This window comes from Oncorhynchus tshawytscha, linkage group LG08, assembly GCF_018296145.1.
Source record: "Oncorhynchus tshawytscha isolate Ot180627B linkage group LG08, Otsh_v2.0, whole genome shotgun sequence".
Taxonomy (NCBI): domain Eukaryota; kingdom Metazoa; phylum Chordata; class Actinopteri; order Salmoniformes; family Salmonidae; genus Oncorhynchus; species Oncorhynchus tshawytscha.
In genome coordinates, this window is record NC_056436.1 from 24,924,591 (window position 1) to 24,942,461 (window position 17,871).

The 17,871-nt window shown below is 40.2% G+C and overlaps 1 protein-coding gene across 2 annotated transcripts in view; it reads right to left on the reverse strand.

Moving 5' to 3' along the window:
* The window catches only part of LOC112246804 (gamma-aminobutyric acid receptor subunit beta-1-like), a 52,668-nt gene that overhangs the window by 18,680 nt on the left and 16,117 nt on the right, over positions 1 to 17,871 (reverse strand). For both annotated transcript variants that reach the window (XM_024415342.2, XM_024415341.2), the window contains exons 4-5: positions 14,365 to 14,585; positions 2,813 to 2,895 (exon numbers count right to left, since the gene is read on the reverse strand). In XM_024415342.2, the coding sequence (XP_024271110.1) occupies positions 2,813 to 2,895; positions 14,365 to 14,585 (304 nt within the window). The remainder of the gene's footprint in view (positions 1 to 2,812; positions 2,896 to 14,364; positions 14,586 to 17,871) is intronic.

Consider the following 17,871-nt stretch of genomic DNA (forward strand, 5'->3'; position numbering starts at 1 on the left):
GTTTTTGCTTCGTCAGTATGGGGTATGGTGTGTAAAAAAGAAATACAATTTTAGAATAAGGCTGTAATTTAACAACATTTGCAAAAAGTTATAGGGTCTGAATACTTTACGAATGCACTGTATATAACATTCTATTGGTTGCAAGACTTTTGTATCATCATTTAAATTGAAATACTCTTAAGATTTGAATCTGGCATCATTTTGACTATCAGTTCATAAACCATGTTCCATGGAATCGGTACATTGAAAATCTCCTCCCAACTATTTTGCAACCTGTATTTTTTATTTATCTGTTATTTTACCAGGTAAGTTGACTGAGAACACGTTCTCATTTACAGCAACGACCTGGGGAATAGTTACAGGGGATGAATGAGCCAATCGTAAATTGTGGATTATTAAGTGACCGTGATGGTTTGAGGTCCAGATTGGGAATTTAGCCAGGACACCGGGGTTAACACCCCTACGATAAGTGCCATGGGATCTTTAATGACCTCAGAGAGTCACGACACCCATTTAACATCCCATCCAAAAGACAGCACACTACACAGGGCAGTGTTCCCATTCACTGCACCTGGGGCATTGGGAATTCTATTTTAGACCAGACTGCCTCCTATTGGCCCTCCAACACCACTTCAAGCAGCATCTGGTCTCCCATCCAAGGACTGACCAGGACCAACCCTGCTTAGCTTCAGAAGCAAGCCAGCAGTGATATGCAGGGTGGTATGCTGCTGGTAAATGTATGGTGCATCTAATTTTTTTGGTCCTTAAATGAAACTGGTATACTTTTTTTTTCTTTAGCCAATTTTGGTCTTTAATGCAGGGCCGACAGACAAGTGCCTTACCTTCTCCCTTTCCACATGCTTCCTCCATTTTTGTGTTAATGCTGCAATCAGTTGGTTGTAATTTTGGATAGAGCAGACGTTTCCATAATTTTTGTTAACTGCATGTGTGACATAACTCCACGAGTCCTATTTATGATATAATTTACAAAATGTATATAAAAAACATTTATCAAAAACTATATTTGAGTTCAACCATAATATTTGTTCCTGCTTTTCAGGTGGATTAAACTGAAATTGGAACCAGTTTTCTATGGCTTGTTTTAGAAATAGCAATATTTGGGATTTTCATTTTCAAATAACTAAAAGTTAGAGGTTGTAATCTGAATGAAGGGAAAAAGGCCATTCTTGAACACAGGTGAGCCATTCTTACTCATCTGCTAGAGAACCAGTTCAAATGTATGTATAGTTTGTGTATGACTGAAGCCTTTAGTGAGAGGTCCAATGTTTTAATATTTAATTATTTATGCCCTCCAAATTAATATTCATTATATAAATAGGCCAGTTTAATTTTGTCTGGCTTGCAGTCTTGTTGCAAAAATTATTATTGCGCCTAGGTAACTATCTCATATTTAAGACCAATGATATGATAGAGGGTTTGAGTAAAGTGTTGTCAAAATGATTATATACACATCAACCCGGTCAATCCATGAATCCAGCAGCTCCACAGGGCCTTCTAGTGATTGCTATAACCTTGTCATAATGACCAAAGCTAAGCATCCATGTCTGTTGCACTGATTTAACAATCCATGCAGGTAACATGTATTATCCAACTGAAACACTCCGGACAAGTTTGATTTAACAAAAAATGCCAGTTTGCATAGTTGACGTAAAGTGCTGTTTGTTTTCCTGCTTAATGTCATGTCCTCAATTGGGAAGATATTTTGCCATGATTTGGAAAAAAGTTATCCCTTAAATGAGGTACATAGACCTGTTTAACAGAATAATGTGTGAAAATATACCAACTTGGGAGAAAGTTGTCACGAGATGTGTAGATTAATTAAAACAGAGCGAGAAGAATGTTATAATTGAAGGATGTAGCTAGTGCCGGTTTCAGTGACCCAGATTAAGTTTATTCCTGAATTAAAAAGCATGCTCAATAGAAAATCTCCATTGAAAGTGCCTTTTAGTCCATGAATAGGCTCAATCTTGGTCAGGGAAACTGGTCCTTAGGATTTATTCAAAAGCACCCATAGTCATGTAGACCTTTGATTTATGTATAGGCACAAGCTTTCAAAAACATACCCAGTAATCAGTGCCGCCTCTGCCTATACGCAGACTACGCATTGTGTGTAGAGCCCCGTGGCCGCTAGGGGGACTCGACCCCAAAAAATATACAAAATATATATATTTTAAATGTTTTGGGGAACTCAGTCAGAGTCTCAACTTACTGAAAAGTAGAATACATACGGTGCAACTTCCCAATACATTCAAAATTTGGTTGTGCATCAGCAGTTTTCACTTGTTATGTCAATCACTGACAGCCACTCTTAGCCCATGTCAGCAATTTTTTGTAGATTGCTTGGTACGGTAGTCTAGCCAGCTATCGAAACATTGTAGTAATCATCACCAAATTACTGACCAGTGCTCGCAGGGCATGCGCCCAGGGACCCTGACTTGTCTCCCATTGATATCTCTCTCAGATACTCATTTTGTGATGGGGTGGAGAGAACATTTGTTTTTTTAAATATTTTTATTTTTAAAACAATTTTAAAGCAAATTTCCTGCAATTCTACACATTTTGGCATGAATGACTTATGCCATGTCCACATGTATAGAATTGCAGGAAATTATTCGCTGCCAAGGGGGGTGACACTAAAATGTTTTGCCTGCGAGGTGGGAGGGGCCCACCAAACAAATCTAGCTTAAGGCCCCCAAAAGGCTAGGGGTGGCTCTGCCAGTAGTGGTAAATAGCCCACATGAAGCTGAGATAAGTCTCTACACTACAGTGATTTTACAGTGATGTCACTCACAGCTCTCGATCTCCAGGGTGCAGTTCTGCTCATCCAGTGGGTATCTACGCAAGTCCATCATGCAAGCTGCAGTAGTGGTGATCCTGAGAGAGAGAGAGAGAGAGATAAAGAGTGAGGGGGGGTGGGTATGTCGAGAGAGAGATCATTTGCATATACTGTATCTAGCACAGAAATGTGAAATATACCCCCACATCCGATAGGACTGCTATCTCACTAACTTTTACCATAATGTACAGATGTAGGATCTTAATTTGATCACCCTGTTTGCCATTAGACTTGCAATGCAGGAAACTTGAAAACTTGTAGTGTATTTGATGTTAAAGGATTCTAAAGTTTGCAATTTCCACTTTATTTTCATTAAGAAAAATGTATCAATCCCTACAAAAAAGTGAATTCATTATAATCCACATAACTCACAATTCCTGTTGTTGCAGGATTATTTTCCTGCTGTAGCAAACTGGTTCAAATTAAGATGCTACATCTGTGTGTCTTTATAAGCGCAGGGCATATAGTATACAATATGTGTGAAGACATAAATCAGGAGTAGTATGTTATGGTCAGGAACACTTGAGAAACAAGAGTTAAATATGAGACCTACGTAAAATGTTTTTTTTGGGGGCGGAGGTGTATTACATTTCATAAAATGTCATGTAAACCCTTCCAGGTGCAGTGAAAAAGGTTGACCTAATAACAGAGAGAAATGAAAAACGCATCCATCTCGCACACATTGACTCAGGAAGCACACAAAGTACATACTGTACTCAGCGTTCTGTCGCACAAATCTCTCCATGGTTTCACTGGAAATTGAACTCTTTTTCACTCCCATAATTGCCTTCATACTGCGCCCTCCCTATTTAAAATGCTCTATGTTACATCTTAATTACCACTACGATTAATTAAGAATGAACACCGGCGGACTTTAAAATCTGTGACTTCTTCACTTTTAGGTGTCATTTGAAAGAGCACACTTCAATTTGACAATTGCGGATTGTGAGTGCTTTTATTCTTGTAGTATTGATTAAACCCAAAATGTTGGCAAACAGTGAAGTAAGTGGCTGTGCTTATGTATTCACGACGTTTATTTGGTCTCTGACAGAAAAGGGTCAAGGTTGTGACCACATTTTATTACAAGCTGCTTGCCGAGGGGTTGGCTGGCCCTTGGGGGGGAAAAGGTCAGAGTCACATCCCTTGTGGAGTTCTCAATGTTTACAAACCACATACGATGAGAATAGGTAAATTTCATAGATTTTTATGTAAACCGCTTATGTTGAGTAAAGGATTACTTTAGATAGTGTGCTGGTGTCATTGTTCACAGATAACATTAGACGTTCAGAGAAGTCCATTTGTTTATACAACATATGCACTTTACTGTTCTGGCTCATAATAATGGCCGGAACAGAGCAAATGGAATAGCAACAAACACATGGAAACCATTTGTTTGATATATTTGATACCATTCCACTGATTCCGCTTCAGTCAATACCACAAGCCCGTTCTCCCCAATTAAAGTGCCACCAAGCTCCTGTTGCCCTGTACAACTAACATGTTTGCACATTGGTTTATCATTGTGAAAAGGAAACTACTACTGTAAAGTTTGTGTCCATTTTCCACTGCATAACCCCTGTTTAAAATGAGAGGAGACCTGAGACAGAAAAAGAGCATGCAGACACACACACACATACACACACTCATACAGTGAGACTGCCGATATATGAGTAATAGCCAGCAATGAATTCACCTAACCCAACCTGAGCCCCCTAGCTGTTTGAGACATTTCCATTGATCCTCTGCTGTTTCCCCATTACTCTCTAGCTTCTCCTGCCGCAAAATGTCAAACAAACATCGCTGAGCGCCTAAAACTCACTCAAGCTGCCACTTGCTCATTTTGGGTGAAGAACCTATTGCCAAAACCTGGAAAGCATAGTAGTACATGCTACATTTTGAATCCTCCCCTAGCCCCTACTACCTACGCTGATCTGAAAGTATTGGATAGTTATTGCCTATTAGAGGGGAAGGCTGAGCTATAACCATGCAGTTCAGTATACCAATCCAATCCTTTCAGATCCAGATGTAGTGCCAAGGGGCTAGAGGCTAGGAATCGATTTGGAATGTAGCATTAGAACCATGCACAGGTAAAGGGCATCCCAAAGTCCAGTGGCTGTCTGCAGTGCATTAGTTCTGGTCTTCGTCCAATCCAAGAGCCCTGCCCTGTAAAAGCTAATCTCACTGGCCCATAGCCACTTTCCTCACCAAGTGATAGCGAGTGTCCAGTGGGACCAATATCTGTCAATTTCAGCCGCAACGATGTTGTGAACTAAAAAGCTCTGGGCATAATTTATCTTACACTGCAGCTGAAAATTCTGTGACTGTGGACCATGTCTCGGACACACCAAATGCATTAGGGAAGTCTGGATGAATTATAAAGCAGCTGCAGAGATGGGGTAAAAATAGAGCACCGTAGGGGCGTCAGTAAGGGTGTACCCTACCGTCCAGCAGAGAGCTCGCTATAAGCGCCAAACCCACTCCCAATTACCCTGGTGTTTAACATCCCCTCCACAGCAGATCAATACAGATCAAACACACATCAGGAACAGAGGTGGGCTTTGCATCCGTGATGGTAATGAGCGTCATGATTGATAGATGTTACGGGCGTGACTGACTGCAGCATTAGTATTGGATTGTGTTTTCTGAGATGGCGAATGCAGCTGGCGAGAGTAATGCATTGTTAATGTGAGAGGAATCATTACTGATATTGGAGAAGTGATGCTATTGAAATGTCTGCAGTTATACTAGTATAGTGATTTAACCAGGATAGTCCACTCAGTAACAATAGATACTGTTTTCCAGGGGAAGTTGAAGGTAAGACATGCTCAACTCTATTGTCTTACTGTGTTTGTTTTTTTACTGAAAAAGTGTGCTAGCTAGAGTGCTGATCTGTTAAATAACCTGTCAAATTTGGCTGAGCATAAAGCTTTTTGTTACATGACCGCTATACTTCATGAAATGTTAAATCACACACTCTTTTCCTTCACATGCTGAAGCACCGGGAGAAGAAGTGTCAAGTGCTGCCTAAAAATGAGTAATTACCAGATATTAACGTGATGCTAGATTGATTAAAGGTTGAACTAAAAATACGTTGCAATATTCAATCAATCTTCATTGAGCATAACTAATAGGCCTACTGTTTGATAGCATGTGCAGTGACCATTCAGACCATATGCATATGGGTGGATACTATAAACACGTGAAGGTAACAGCAGACATGTGTACACTACAGTAACTGGTGAGGTCATTCCAGTCAGCCTAAATATAGCTGGCTCACTGTAGACAGCAGGCAGCAGCACACTGGCTGAATAAATTTGTTAGTCTGCGGGGAATAATAATTCTGCAGCATTTGAATGTGAAGAGGTCTCACTGCTCAATGTGAAACTGTGAGAATTGTGTGTGAGAAGCAAAGGAGAAAAGTTGTCATAATGACATGCAAGTTATTTCTGGGTGCGTTTGTGAGGGAGGCGGGGATAGAAGGGAGGAAGACAACGAGAGGCAGAGTGGTATTCACATTATACAGAGAAAGACATGAGAGCAGGGGAAACACTGACACTGACAGATAGCCACATGAATTACATGCTCATGGTGCAGAGTAACTGTCTGTTAGTGCAATCTAGTATGACAGTGCTTAAGACATTGCCGTGGTTCAGGACGTTAATAACTTAGTAATGTTGTTTTCTGGGTATTTTTGTACATTTTGTAAGTCTTATTGTCCTCAGTACTACCCAATTTTTTTTTTAACATTCACTCTGTTCTTTTTTAAATTTTCCATTTGTTATGTGGCTAATTCCTAAAGAGGATGCTCCTCTCGTGGTCATGCCATAGACTTATAGGGGTTTTGGCTGGGCACTTGAGGGGTGGCAGTATAGAAAACAGGTTTATGGGAGAGTCCCGGGTTTTTACCTGGACCACACGGATAGGTGGTTGAAGAAGTGTTTTAGGATGCTAAAGGAGAGTTACAGGTACAGGGGTGGTATGATAGGATCAGTGACAACACCCCCTTCTGGGATGGGGGAAGGCGTTCACGGGAGGGATATTGGAAGACAATTGGAGGTTTACTTAGAATCAGTTGCAGCTGCAGTATGTTTAGCAGTGCATATATTATGGTAGAGGTACATGGCTAGATGTCAGACATAGATTCTGGTAGTGTTGGTAAGTATGGATAAATTCTAGCAGCTTGATCATCATGGTCATTTGTGGTAGTACGTTTACAGGCATATCGTATGGTAAGTATTGAAACATTATGCCATTATGGTAAGTGGTGAAATAAGTATAGCTAGTTATAATTGTAATGACTTAGGAGATAATAAGAAAAGGACGATCAGTCTTTAACTGGCTAAAAGAGAAGGAATATAATATCTATTGTTTACAGGAAACTCACTCTACAATTACAGATGAGGTTGTATGGAAAAAAGGACTGGGAGGGGGAAATATATTTATGTCATGGTCAAAGAAACTCAAAAGGGGTGATGATATTAATAAATAACCATTTTGATCCGAATGGGCAAACTGTCCAAACAGATCCGAAAGGAAGGTGGATCATTTTAAATATGCTATAGGACAATAAACACATTTGGCTAATTAATCTATATGGTCCAAATAATAATGATCTATACTTCTTCAAAATGATATATAAAGTACTAATCTATCGAGCTCAAAAGCAACCAATTACAATACAGTTTAAGTACCTCAATGGATCGTAAAGGAAATCACGCTACAAACTATCACCCTCGTGCAATTAAGGAAATTACGAATATTATGGACACATTAGAACTAGTGGATATATGGAAGCTTAAAAATCCAGACTCAGGGAGATAAACATGGAGGAGGCTTAATCAAGCTAGCGGTCTTGATTACTTTCTTGTATCCTTCGCGCTGGCACCAAAAGTAAGAAAAGTTTTGATAGGGGACAGAATGCAGTCAAGCCATCAAATACTGTATTTGGCATCCGCATTTATAACTGACTTTTGCCTGCATAACATAGACAGCAGATCCCCTTATTGTATGGGACACTATTAAAATGTGCCTTAAGAGGTCATGCAATTCAATATTCATCTTTAAAAAATATATATTTGGGCCAAAAGAGTTCATATTAACAAAGGAAATAGAAGAAATAACAATACAGATGGATAGCAATAAAAACTGTACCATAAAGGCACAGATTAAGTTAGAGGGAGAAAAAAAAAATTGAGGAACTTATTCGGGAACAATTAAGTATAATGCATTACAAAAATAAACCGAGTTGAATGGAAAATGGTGAAAAATGAACCAAATTATGCTCAGCGAGGTTTGATTTCACTATTACTGAACCAGGACCCAGGTGGTAAGTATAAATATCCAGTCTATCTTCAGTGTTGTGATGCAAAAATACTTGAAAAATGCATAGAAATAATCGCATAGAATTAAAAAGGTGTTGTCGGATATTATTCATCTTGACCAGACAGGGTTTTTTCAATAGAATATTATGAAAAATCTAGGAAACCAGGTCTGGTATTCAGAGCAGATTTTGAAAAAGCTTTTGATAAAGTACGGCTAGAATTTATATATAAATGCCTGGACTATTTTAATTTTGGCGAATCTCTTATAAAATGGGTTAAAGTTATGTAGAGTAACCTCAGGGGTAAAATAATAAGTAATGGCTTCTCAGAAAGTATTAAACTGTCAAGAGGAGTAAAACAGGGTTGTTCACTGTCAGCATATCTATTTATTATGGTCATCAAAATGTTAGCTATTAAAATCAGATCCAATAATAATAATAATAATAATAATAATAATAATAATAATAATAATATAGAAGAGCTGGACATCCAGGTCTTAAAAACAAAAGGTATACTGATGACTCCCATTTCCTATTAAATCCACAATCTGGATCCCTGCACAGCCTCATAAAGGATCTAGATCATTTTTCTAACCTCTCTGGATTACAACCGAACTATGATAAGTGTACCTTATTACATTTTGGATCGCAAAAAAATACAACTTTTACATTACCGTGTAGTTTACCCAGTGGTGTAAAGTACTTAAGTAAAAATACTTTAAAGTACCACTTAAGTTGTTTTTTGGGGTATCTGTACTTTAATTTACTATTTATATTTTTGACCACATTTACTTCACTACATTCCAAAAGAAAATAATGTACTTTACTTCATACATTTTCCCTGACACCCAAAAGTACTTGGTTACATTTTGACAGGAAAATGGTCCAATTCACACACTTATCAAGAGAACTTCCCTGGTCATCTCTACTACCTCTGATCTGGCAGACTCACTAAACACAAATGCTTTGTGGGAGTGTGCCACTGGCTATATACGTCAATAAAAAATAAAATGGTGCCGTACTTTGCTTAATTTAAGGAATTAGAAATGGTTTATAAATTTGACTTTTGATACTTAAGTACATAGCAATTCCATTTTCTTTTGATACTGAAGTATATTTAAAATCAAATACTTAAAATGCTATTTAAAATCTTTTACTTTTACTCAAGTAGTATTTTACTGGGTGACATTCCCTTTTACTTGAGTATTTTTATTTATTAAGGTATCTTTACTAAGTATGACAATTGAGTACTTTTCCTCCACTGAGTTTACCAATAAAATGGTCTGAAGGTGAAGTGGACATACTCGGTATTCATATCCCTAAAGAAATAAAGGAACTTACTACAACAAATTTGAACCCAAAGTTAGCAAAAACAGCTAAGGTCTCGCTGCCATGGAAAAGTAAATTCCTGTCTTATTTGTAGAAAAATCACCCTGATAAGTTATTTTGTCAAAACCCAGTTTACTTATTTACTTATGGCCCTGCCTACGCCAAACAATGTCTTTTAATTTATTTAAGCAAGAAAGATTTGACTTTATTTGGAATGGCAAGCCAGACAAAACGTGATTATTTCTATAACGAATATGAGTTCGGGGGGCTAAAATTATTAAATATTAAAGCATTAAACCTCTCACTAAAACCATCAGTCATACAAACATTATACTTACACCCGAACTGGTTCTCCAGTAGATTAGTAAGAATGGCTCATCCCTTGTTCAAAAATGTCATTTTCCCCCTTTATCCAGATTACATCCTCTCACATTTATTTAACTAGGTATTTCAGTTAATTGAAAATGGAACCTTTATCAAAATATCTCCCTTTCTAAAACAAGCCACACAAAGCTGGTTTCATCTTCCAGAAAAGACAACAAATAATATGGTTAAATTCAAATATACTAATGGAAAAAAAAATGGGGGAAAAACTATGTAAAAAAAGAAAATAATTATCTTTGCCGATGATATCACAGGTGCATATAACAAACATTTTTGGAAATGTTTGCTCTAAAATAACAACCAACTGAATGCAGCATTACCACAAAAAAATGGAGGAGACAAGTGGTAGGTGGAGAAGGTAGGGAACTTGTTTGTTTGCCCATTATTAAAGACCAAATTGTAGATTTGTATTTTTTCATTAAAAAAAAAAAATCTGTTTTACTAAAGGACCAAAATGTTGATCACGGCGCCATACAGGTTGCAAAATATTTGGGATGAGATCTTCGATGTGACGATTCCATGGCACATGGTTTATGAACTGATAAGCAAAAGAACACTTGATTCAGAATTTAGTTTTTACATTTAAATTACTATACAAAATTCTTGCCACAAACTGAATGTTATGTACAGTGTATTCAGAAAGTATTTGGACCCCTTAACTTTTTCCACATTTTGTTACGTTACAGCCTTATTCTAAAATTGATTAAACCCCCCCCCCCACATTAATCGAAACACAATACCCCATAATGACAAAGCAAAAACTTTGTTGAAAAATTTGCAAATGTATTACAAAATAACAAACTGAAATATCACATTTACATAAGTATTCAGACCCTTTACTCAGTTCGTTGTTGAAGCACCTTTGGCAGCAATTACAGTCTAGAGTCTTCTTGGGTATGATGCTACAAGCTTGGCACACCTGTATTTGGGGAGTTCTCTGCAGATCATCTCAAGCTCTGTCAGGTTGGATGGGGAGCATCGCTCCACAGCTATTTTCAGGTCTCTCCAGAGATGTTTGATCGGATTTAAGTCCGGGCTCTGGTTGGGCCACTCAAGGACATTCAGAGAATTGTCTTGGCTGTGTGCTTAGGGTCGTTGTCCTGTTGGAAGGTGAACCTTCACCCCAGTCTGAGGTCCTGAGCGCTCTAGAGCAGGTTTTCATCAAGGATCTCTCTGTATTTTTCTCCATCCTGACTAGTCTCCCAGTCCCTGCTACAGAAAAACATCCCCATAGCATGATGCTGCCACCAACATGCTTCACCGTAGGGATGGTGCCAGGTTTCCTCCAGACATGACGCTTGGCATTCAGGCCAAAGAGTTCAATCTTGGTTTCATCAGACCAGAGAATCTTGTTTAGGTGCCTTTTGGCAAACTCCAAGCAGGCTGTCATGTGCCTTTTACTGAGAAGTGGCTTCTGTCTAATCACTCTACCATAAATGCTTGATTGGTGGAGTGCTGCAGAGATGGTTGTCCTTCTGGAAGGTTCTCCCATCTCCACAGAGGAACTCTGGAGCTCTGTCAGAGTGACCATCGGGTTCTTGGTCACCTCCCTAACCAAGGCCCTTCTCCCCATATTGCTCAGTTTGGCCAGGCAGCCAGCTCTAGGAAGAGTCTTGATGGTTCCAAACTTCTTCCATTTAAGGATGATGGAGGCTACTGTGGTCTTGGGGATCTTCAATGCTGTAGAAATGTTGTGGTACTCTTCCCCAGATCTGTGCCTTGACACAATCCTGTCTCTGAGCTCTACGGACAATTCCCTCGACCTCATGTTGTTTTTTCATAAATGTGCAAAAATGTCTAAAAAAACAGTATTCGTTTTTTGCTTTGTCAGTATTGTGTGTAGATTGATTTGGAAATGAATTTATTTAATACATTTTAGAATAAGGCTGTAATGTAAGAGAGAGAGTGTGGGAAAAGTAAAGGGGTCTGAATACTTTCCAAATACACTGTACGTATAAAGTATCCTAGGAAATGACAGCGCCACAACAAAGATATATTGTTTATTGTTAATAAACAAATTATTATGGCAGTGGTCAGGGACATGGGGAGAACTATGATGCTGAAGCATTATTAGTTACTGTAACTCTAAACTGGTACCAACACAGGATCTACACTTCAGTACAGTACCACTGGATAACTGCATGCACTGGGTAACATTTACCTCTTAGAGAGACAAAAGAGATGGGGACTGGAGATGAGAGGCGAGCGGAGCAGGTTTTCCTGGTAGTGCTCCTGGGGAGAGCAGCGTATGGTTGAGGCAGACTGGAGCTGCCGGCGCCAGCAGGGTGAATCACCTGATCCTCCTGAGAGGCATGGCTATCGCTAATGAATGTCTCCACAGGCCTGTGCCAGCCAGTACCCAGGCCACTGCTGCTCAAGCAACAGGCAGACCACTCAACTCAAACCAAGCTAACGTGGTTTTCTACAGTAGGCTAGCTTGAAATGTCAATCAATAGGATTTGTTAAAGGTACACAAGGCAATAAGACGTCATCATGCACAGAGGGGCTACTTCCTGCTTACAGACGTCAATAACAACAGAATACAAATCTGCCAAGACTATCAGTATGTGGGCATGCCCAAACTGGGAAGAGCCAATAGTGGCAATCTGTCCTGCTGTGTAGGATGATGTCATGTTGATCAGTCTACCTTTAAATGTGCCCTTCAAAAGGACTAAGGAAGGCTTAAGGTGAGTTGAGTGTTTGCCTAAAGACGGGGATGGTGTGTATTGAATTTGAATTCAGTCCATTCATGGAGTGAATTGGAATTCGGCGTGTAAACAAAGCAGTTGCATAAACATTGCTTTGGCAGGTTTCAATCCGGTCCTAATAGTTACCTTGATAATCATGTTTTTATTGTCATACATGTTCATGCCAGTAAACAATCAGGAGCATGCTGTTCAGCCATCTAATACATATTACCAAATCCTTTAGTGACAACTGAAACAAGAACAAATGATCTTAAATTTGCCTTGCCACAAAATGATACTACAGACCTATACACCAAAAATAACCCCTCAGGATGTATTATGGGCAACAGCCAATATGTATGTCGCCTAAACCAATGCTTAATCAAATGACACAAAGACCTTTTTTCCACCACATACTAGGTTAACTCCATGCACGACTCCCCCTCAGCCCTAATTTACCTAACAAGTCACATGGAGTTGAAGAAAACACTGCAGCTCCATCACAAAGATCTGAACCACACAAACTGCCCTCATCTAGACGTCGATTGCAGTCACAGAAACTCATGCTAACGTAGCTCATGGGCTTGATTGCCTTGTTGTCATTAACTTCTGCCGTGATGTAACCTACCCCGGAGACCCGAAGACAGATGTTGGCGCCAGATGTTAGCTTCCAGAGCTAATGGCTAGATCAGACTTAACACTGTCCTTTTTGTGATGGGCCCATCTCGCTGTCAACACGGGTTTGATTTCAGTTGACGGTCACATTGGTTCCGTGACTCAGATCACACCTCCTAGTGTCTTTTCAGCAGATGAGGTCAATCTGAGTCAGATTATTGTGGTGATGTAATCTTGCCTGAATTTTTGAGACAGATGTTATCTCCCAGAACTACCAGCTAGCCTTTAACTAAGTCAGTTAACTTGCTATGGCAGAGGGTGACTAACTTCTGTCCTCAAAGGCCTCAGTGTCCACTGGTTTTCTTTTCTCCCTCACACTTAATTGATCAATTAATGTCAGTGATTGGATAGAGCAGGACTACTTTAATCCAACCCTGATGGTCCAGGGTACTGCTGGATAACGAAAACAAAACACAAATGTCTTCCCAAACAAACTACACCTTTTGGCTTGAACAAACCCACTCAAAAGAGCACGTTTGACAGAATCCACATTCAGCACGGGCATGATTACAAGAAATGCCCCTGACTGAAGTAATAAACATGTATTGGATCTTCCCTACCAACCCTACAGTTCTGCCTCGTAGCTCCAAAAAAGTATATCTAACCAGAAAAACTGTCAAGTCATCATTCCCCCTCACCAAAGCGCTGAAACCCTCTGATCTCCACAGCATTATTGACAGTGGCTGCCCTTCAATTCCATTCGTTAGCTCGGCGCGGCTGGCTTCAGCACGGCTCAGCCCTGCAGTGGCGAGGAGGGGAGCATGCAGAGTACGAGGCTACACTGCTGCTGTGCTCTGGACTGCAGGGGAGCACAGCTCCATAAATAATTCACCACCTGGGTCTTCCTCTCACGCTCCAGAGGCAGAGGAGAAAGTGCAACGGCTGTTTGAGAGGGCTTTGAGGAATGGAGGGTTTCCTTGCCCATGTTTCTGCAGTAGAGTTGCAGCACCCACACACTAAGAGATGTTGTGGAGGAGCTATGGTTGCATGTTTTTCAACCAGCCACCAGTCACACACAGACACGAAGACAAAGACACACACACAAACACACACAAACAAAAACACTGACATAGGAGCCCAAGAACACATAACGTTGATGCACACGCACTCACCTGAGGCCGTAGAGCACAGTTCCGTCAGGATGAAGTCGGATCATTCTGTTCTTCACTGTGACCCCGTGCACAAAGGACTTCTTATCATTGATGAAGTAGGTGTCAGGGACCCAGAGTGAGTCTGCCACCCTGTTGTCCAGTGTCAGGTTGAGGGGAATCCCTGTGTAGGACAAGCGCTTGTCCCTCCAGGACTGTTGGAAGTACATAGTGATGGTGTAATCCTAGGGGGGTGGAAGATGAAGAAGAGGAAAGGGTGGGATGATTAGGCACACAATAGGAAAGTACATGGTGTATAGTGTTTATGGGAGGGATTAGCGCTCTGTTGTTGGAGTGTTCACAGTGTGCCTGTTGGCTGTGGCACTGTGTGTGGGTGTGTACAGTTCATTTGTGAAGTATTCAGACCCCTTAATTTTTTCCACATTTTGTTACGTTACAGCCTTATTTTATTTTAACATTTATTAATTTGTTTGTTTTTTCCTCAATCTACACACAACACCCCTTAATGACAAAGCAAAAACCTTTTATTTTTTTATTTTAGCAAATGTATTGAAAATAAAAAATGGAATTATTACATTTACATAAGTATTCAGACCCTTTACTCAGTACTTTGTTGAAGCAACTTTGGCAGCGATTAAATCGAGACTTCTTGGGTATGACGCTACAAGCTTGGCACACCTGTATTTGGAGAGTTTCTCCCATTCTTCACTTCAGATCCTCTCAAGGATCTCTCTGTACTTTGCTCAGTTCATCTTTCCCACGATCCTGACTAGTCTCCCAGTCCCTGCCTCTGAAAACATCCCCACAGCATGATGCTGCCACCACCATGCTTCACCGTAGGGATGGTGCCAGGTTTCCTCCAGACGACGCTTGGCATTCAGGTCAAAGAGGTCAAATCTTGGTTTCATCAGACCAGAGAATCTTGTTTTTCATGGTCTAAGAGTCTAGGTGCCATTTAGCAAACTCCAAGCGGGCGGTCATGTGCCTTTTACTGAGGAGTGGCTTCCGTATGGCCACTCTACCATAAAGGCCTTTTTGGTACAGTGCTGCAGCAATAGTAAAACTGGAAAGTTATACCATCTTCACAGAGGAACTCTGGAGCTCTGTCAGAGTCACTATCGGGTTCTTGGTCACCTCCGACCAATGCCTTTCTCCCCGGATTGCTCAATTTGGCGGGCGGTGGTTCCAAACTTACTCCATTTAGAAATGAGGCCACTTCAATATTGCAGACATTTTTTGGTAGCGCAGACATTTTTTGGTAGCCTTCCCCAGATCTGTGCTTGACACAATCCTGTCTCGGAGCTCTACGGACAATTCCTTCGACCTCATGGCTTGGTTTTTGCTCTGACATGCTCTGTCATCTGTGGGACCTTATAGACAGATGTGTGCCTTTCCAAATCATGTCCAATCAATTGAATTTAGCACAGATGGACTCCAATCTGGTTAGAAAACATCAAGGATGAGCAATGGAAACAGGATGCACCTGAGCTCAATATCTAGTCTCATAGCAAAAGGTCTGACTACTTACGTAGTTATGTACTTATGCTTTATTTTTTGTACATTTGCAACAATTTCTAAAATCATGTTTTTGCTTTGTTATTATGGGTATTGTGTGTAGATTGATGAGAAAAAAACAAACTATTAAATCCATTTTAAAATAAGGCTGTAACATAACAAATGTGGAAAAATTCAAGGGGTCTGAACACTTTCTAAATGTACTGTATGTCTTGTGTGTGTTGTCTGGTTGGGTTGTCTCTGTGCAAGACTCCCTGGATGAGTGTATGACTATGCTGTCAGTCGGGGTTGCACTGCAGTCTCCCACACAGTGCGCACCTTCTTTTTAAAAATGGTAACCACAGACTGCAATAAGGCCACATACTGCTGAGGTGGATTCTGTTGTGTAACGTCAGTTCTTATTAAGCGCAGCAAACAGTCGACTCTCGCTCGCTCCACTTGGCTCCTCTGCTCCTTGGAGAGGCTGAGCAGCTACAGTACTCTACTTCCATCACCTGCCCCACTGTCACTCCTGTCAAGCCCTCCATCCAGTCCTGCCCTCAAACTCTCCCCTTTCTCTCTACCCTTGCATCAGCACCCCAAACGTCAATCTGAACATTTGCCTCTTTTTACCTGTTTACTCTGTTCTGTTGTTCTCTCAGGTTTACATGTATACTCATAACAGCTACATGCACGAGCATAATGAGATTAATGCCGTTATGAGCTATTGTTGTGACTATCAATGGCTAAGTTTGAACGTTCAGTCAGGTTTCAAGCTAGTTTAGATAAGTCATTGGGAAGTTACTGATGAGAGAGAAGAAGGATGATGTGTCAATAAACCTGGAGGTGCAACATGAAGGTCTAACATTTTGGCTCTGCCATAAACACACTGCCCAATATCAGAGGGTATCTTCCCTTGCATATCGAGTGGTGTGTATCACAGTGCAAGAGAGTGAGAGGAGGGTGCGGAATAACAATAACAGAGCTGATCATTAGACGACAGAGACAGTTGCCAAGGTGCACAAGGTCCTCAAGATCACTCAAGGTTGTTGAGAAAGAGATGTGCCAGCAAAACCAGCTAAATGAAAAAGACCTTAACTGTGTTTGTTGTAATTTGGTACTGCGTTGATATTGAAAATGGTGTGCCAGGTTTACCCAGTGTTTGCACCAGTGTGAAATTCCAGAGGGAGTAACAAATAAAGAGAGGGCAAAAAGTAAAACATACTGTGGGAAAGAAATGAGAACTAACAAGACGGTACATTTTAATACCCATGTCTCATTTCAAAGTTCTTTGTTATATACAGTATACAATAAATGCCATTGCCTTTGAAGATATTAATAGTAAATGTTTAATCTGGCAGGATTGAATACGTTATCTAATGTTCAATTAGCTCTCTTTAGATTTTTTATCAAAAGGTCAAGTGAGGTGTTCCCCAGGGCTCTTTTCTGGGCCCGTCTTAAATATGGCTCTTTATGAGCCGCTGCTGCGGTTTGATCTTAGTGACAGCACTGCGGCATCTTTTCCCAATCTGAAGATTTGCTGTTGACGGGACAGCGGGAGCAGGGCCAACCAAAAACAAAGGATTAACAGTGAATGGAGTTCATTTGTATCAGCCATCCAAAAAGCCTTGCAGGCATTTTAATGAAACGCACTTCAAAATGCTTCACTTAACTGCTGGTAACATTCTTTGAGGGCTGGCAGGGCAGAGTTGCATCACTCGGGTTTCTATCAATCTAATCTGGGTTGCAAAACTGCAGTTAAGATTCCACTCACAGCGTTCAAGCTTTCCAGTATTCGTTGCAGTTTGCGAAGATGATTATACAGGCATTTCAGAACATGCTTCAGGGAAATAAACTTTCTGGGAAAAAAGCTTATTGGAGTTACATTTTCATGTTTTATTCTCTTATTCAATTATGAAGGAACAATTTGTTGGTTATTCATGGACAAACTAAATGTTTTACAATACGAACACACTAAATAATGTGTCTGCTTTAAAACATGCCTGCTGCTTGGGC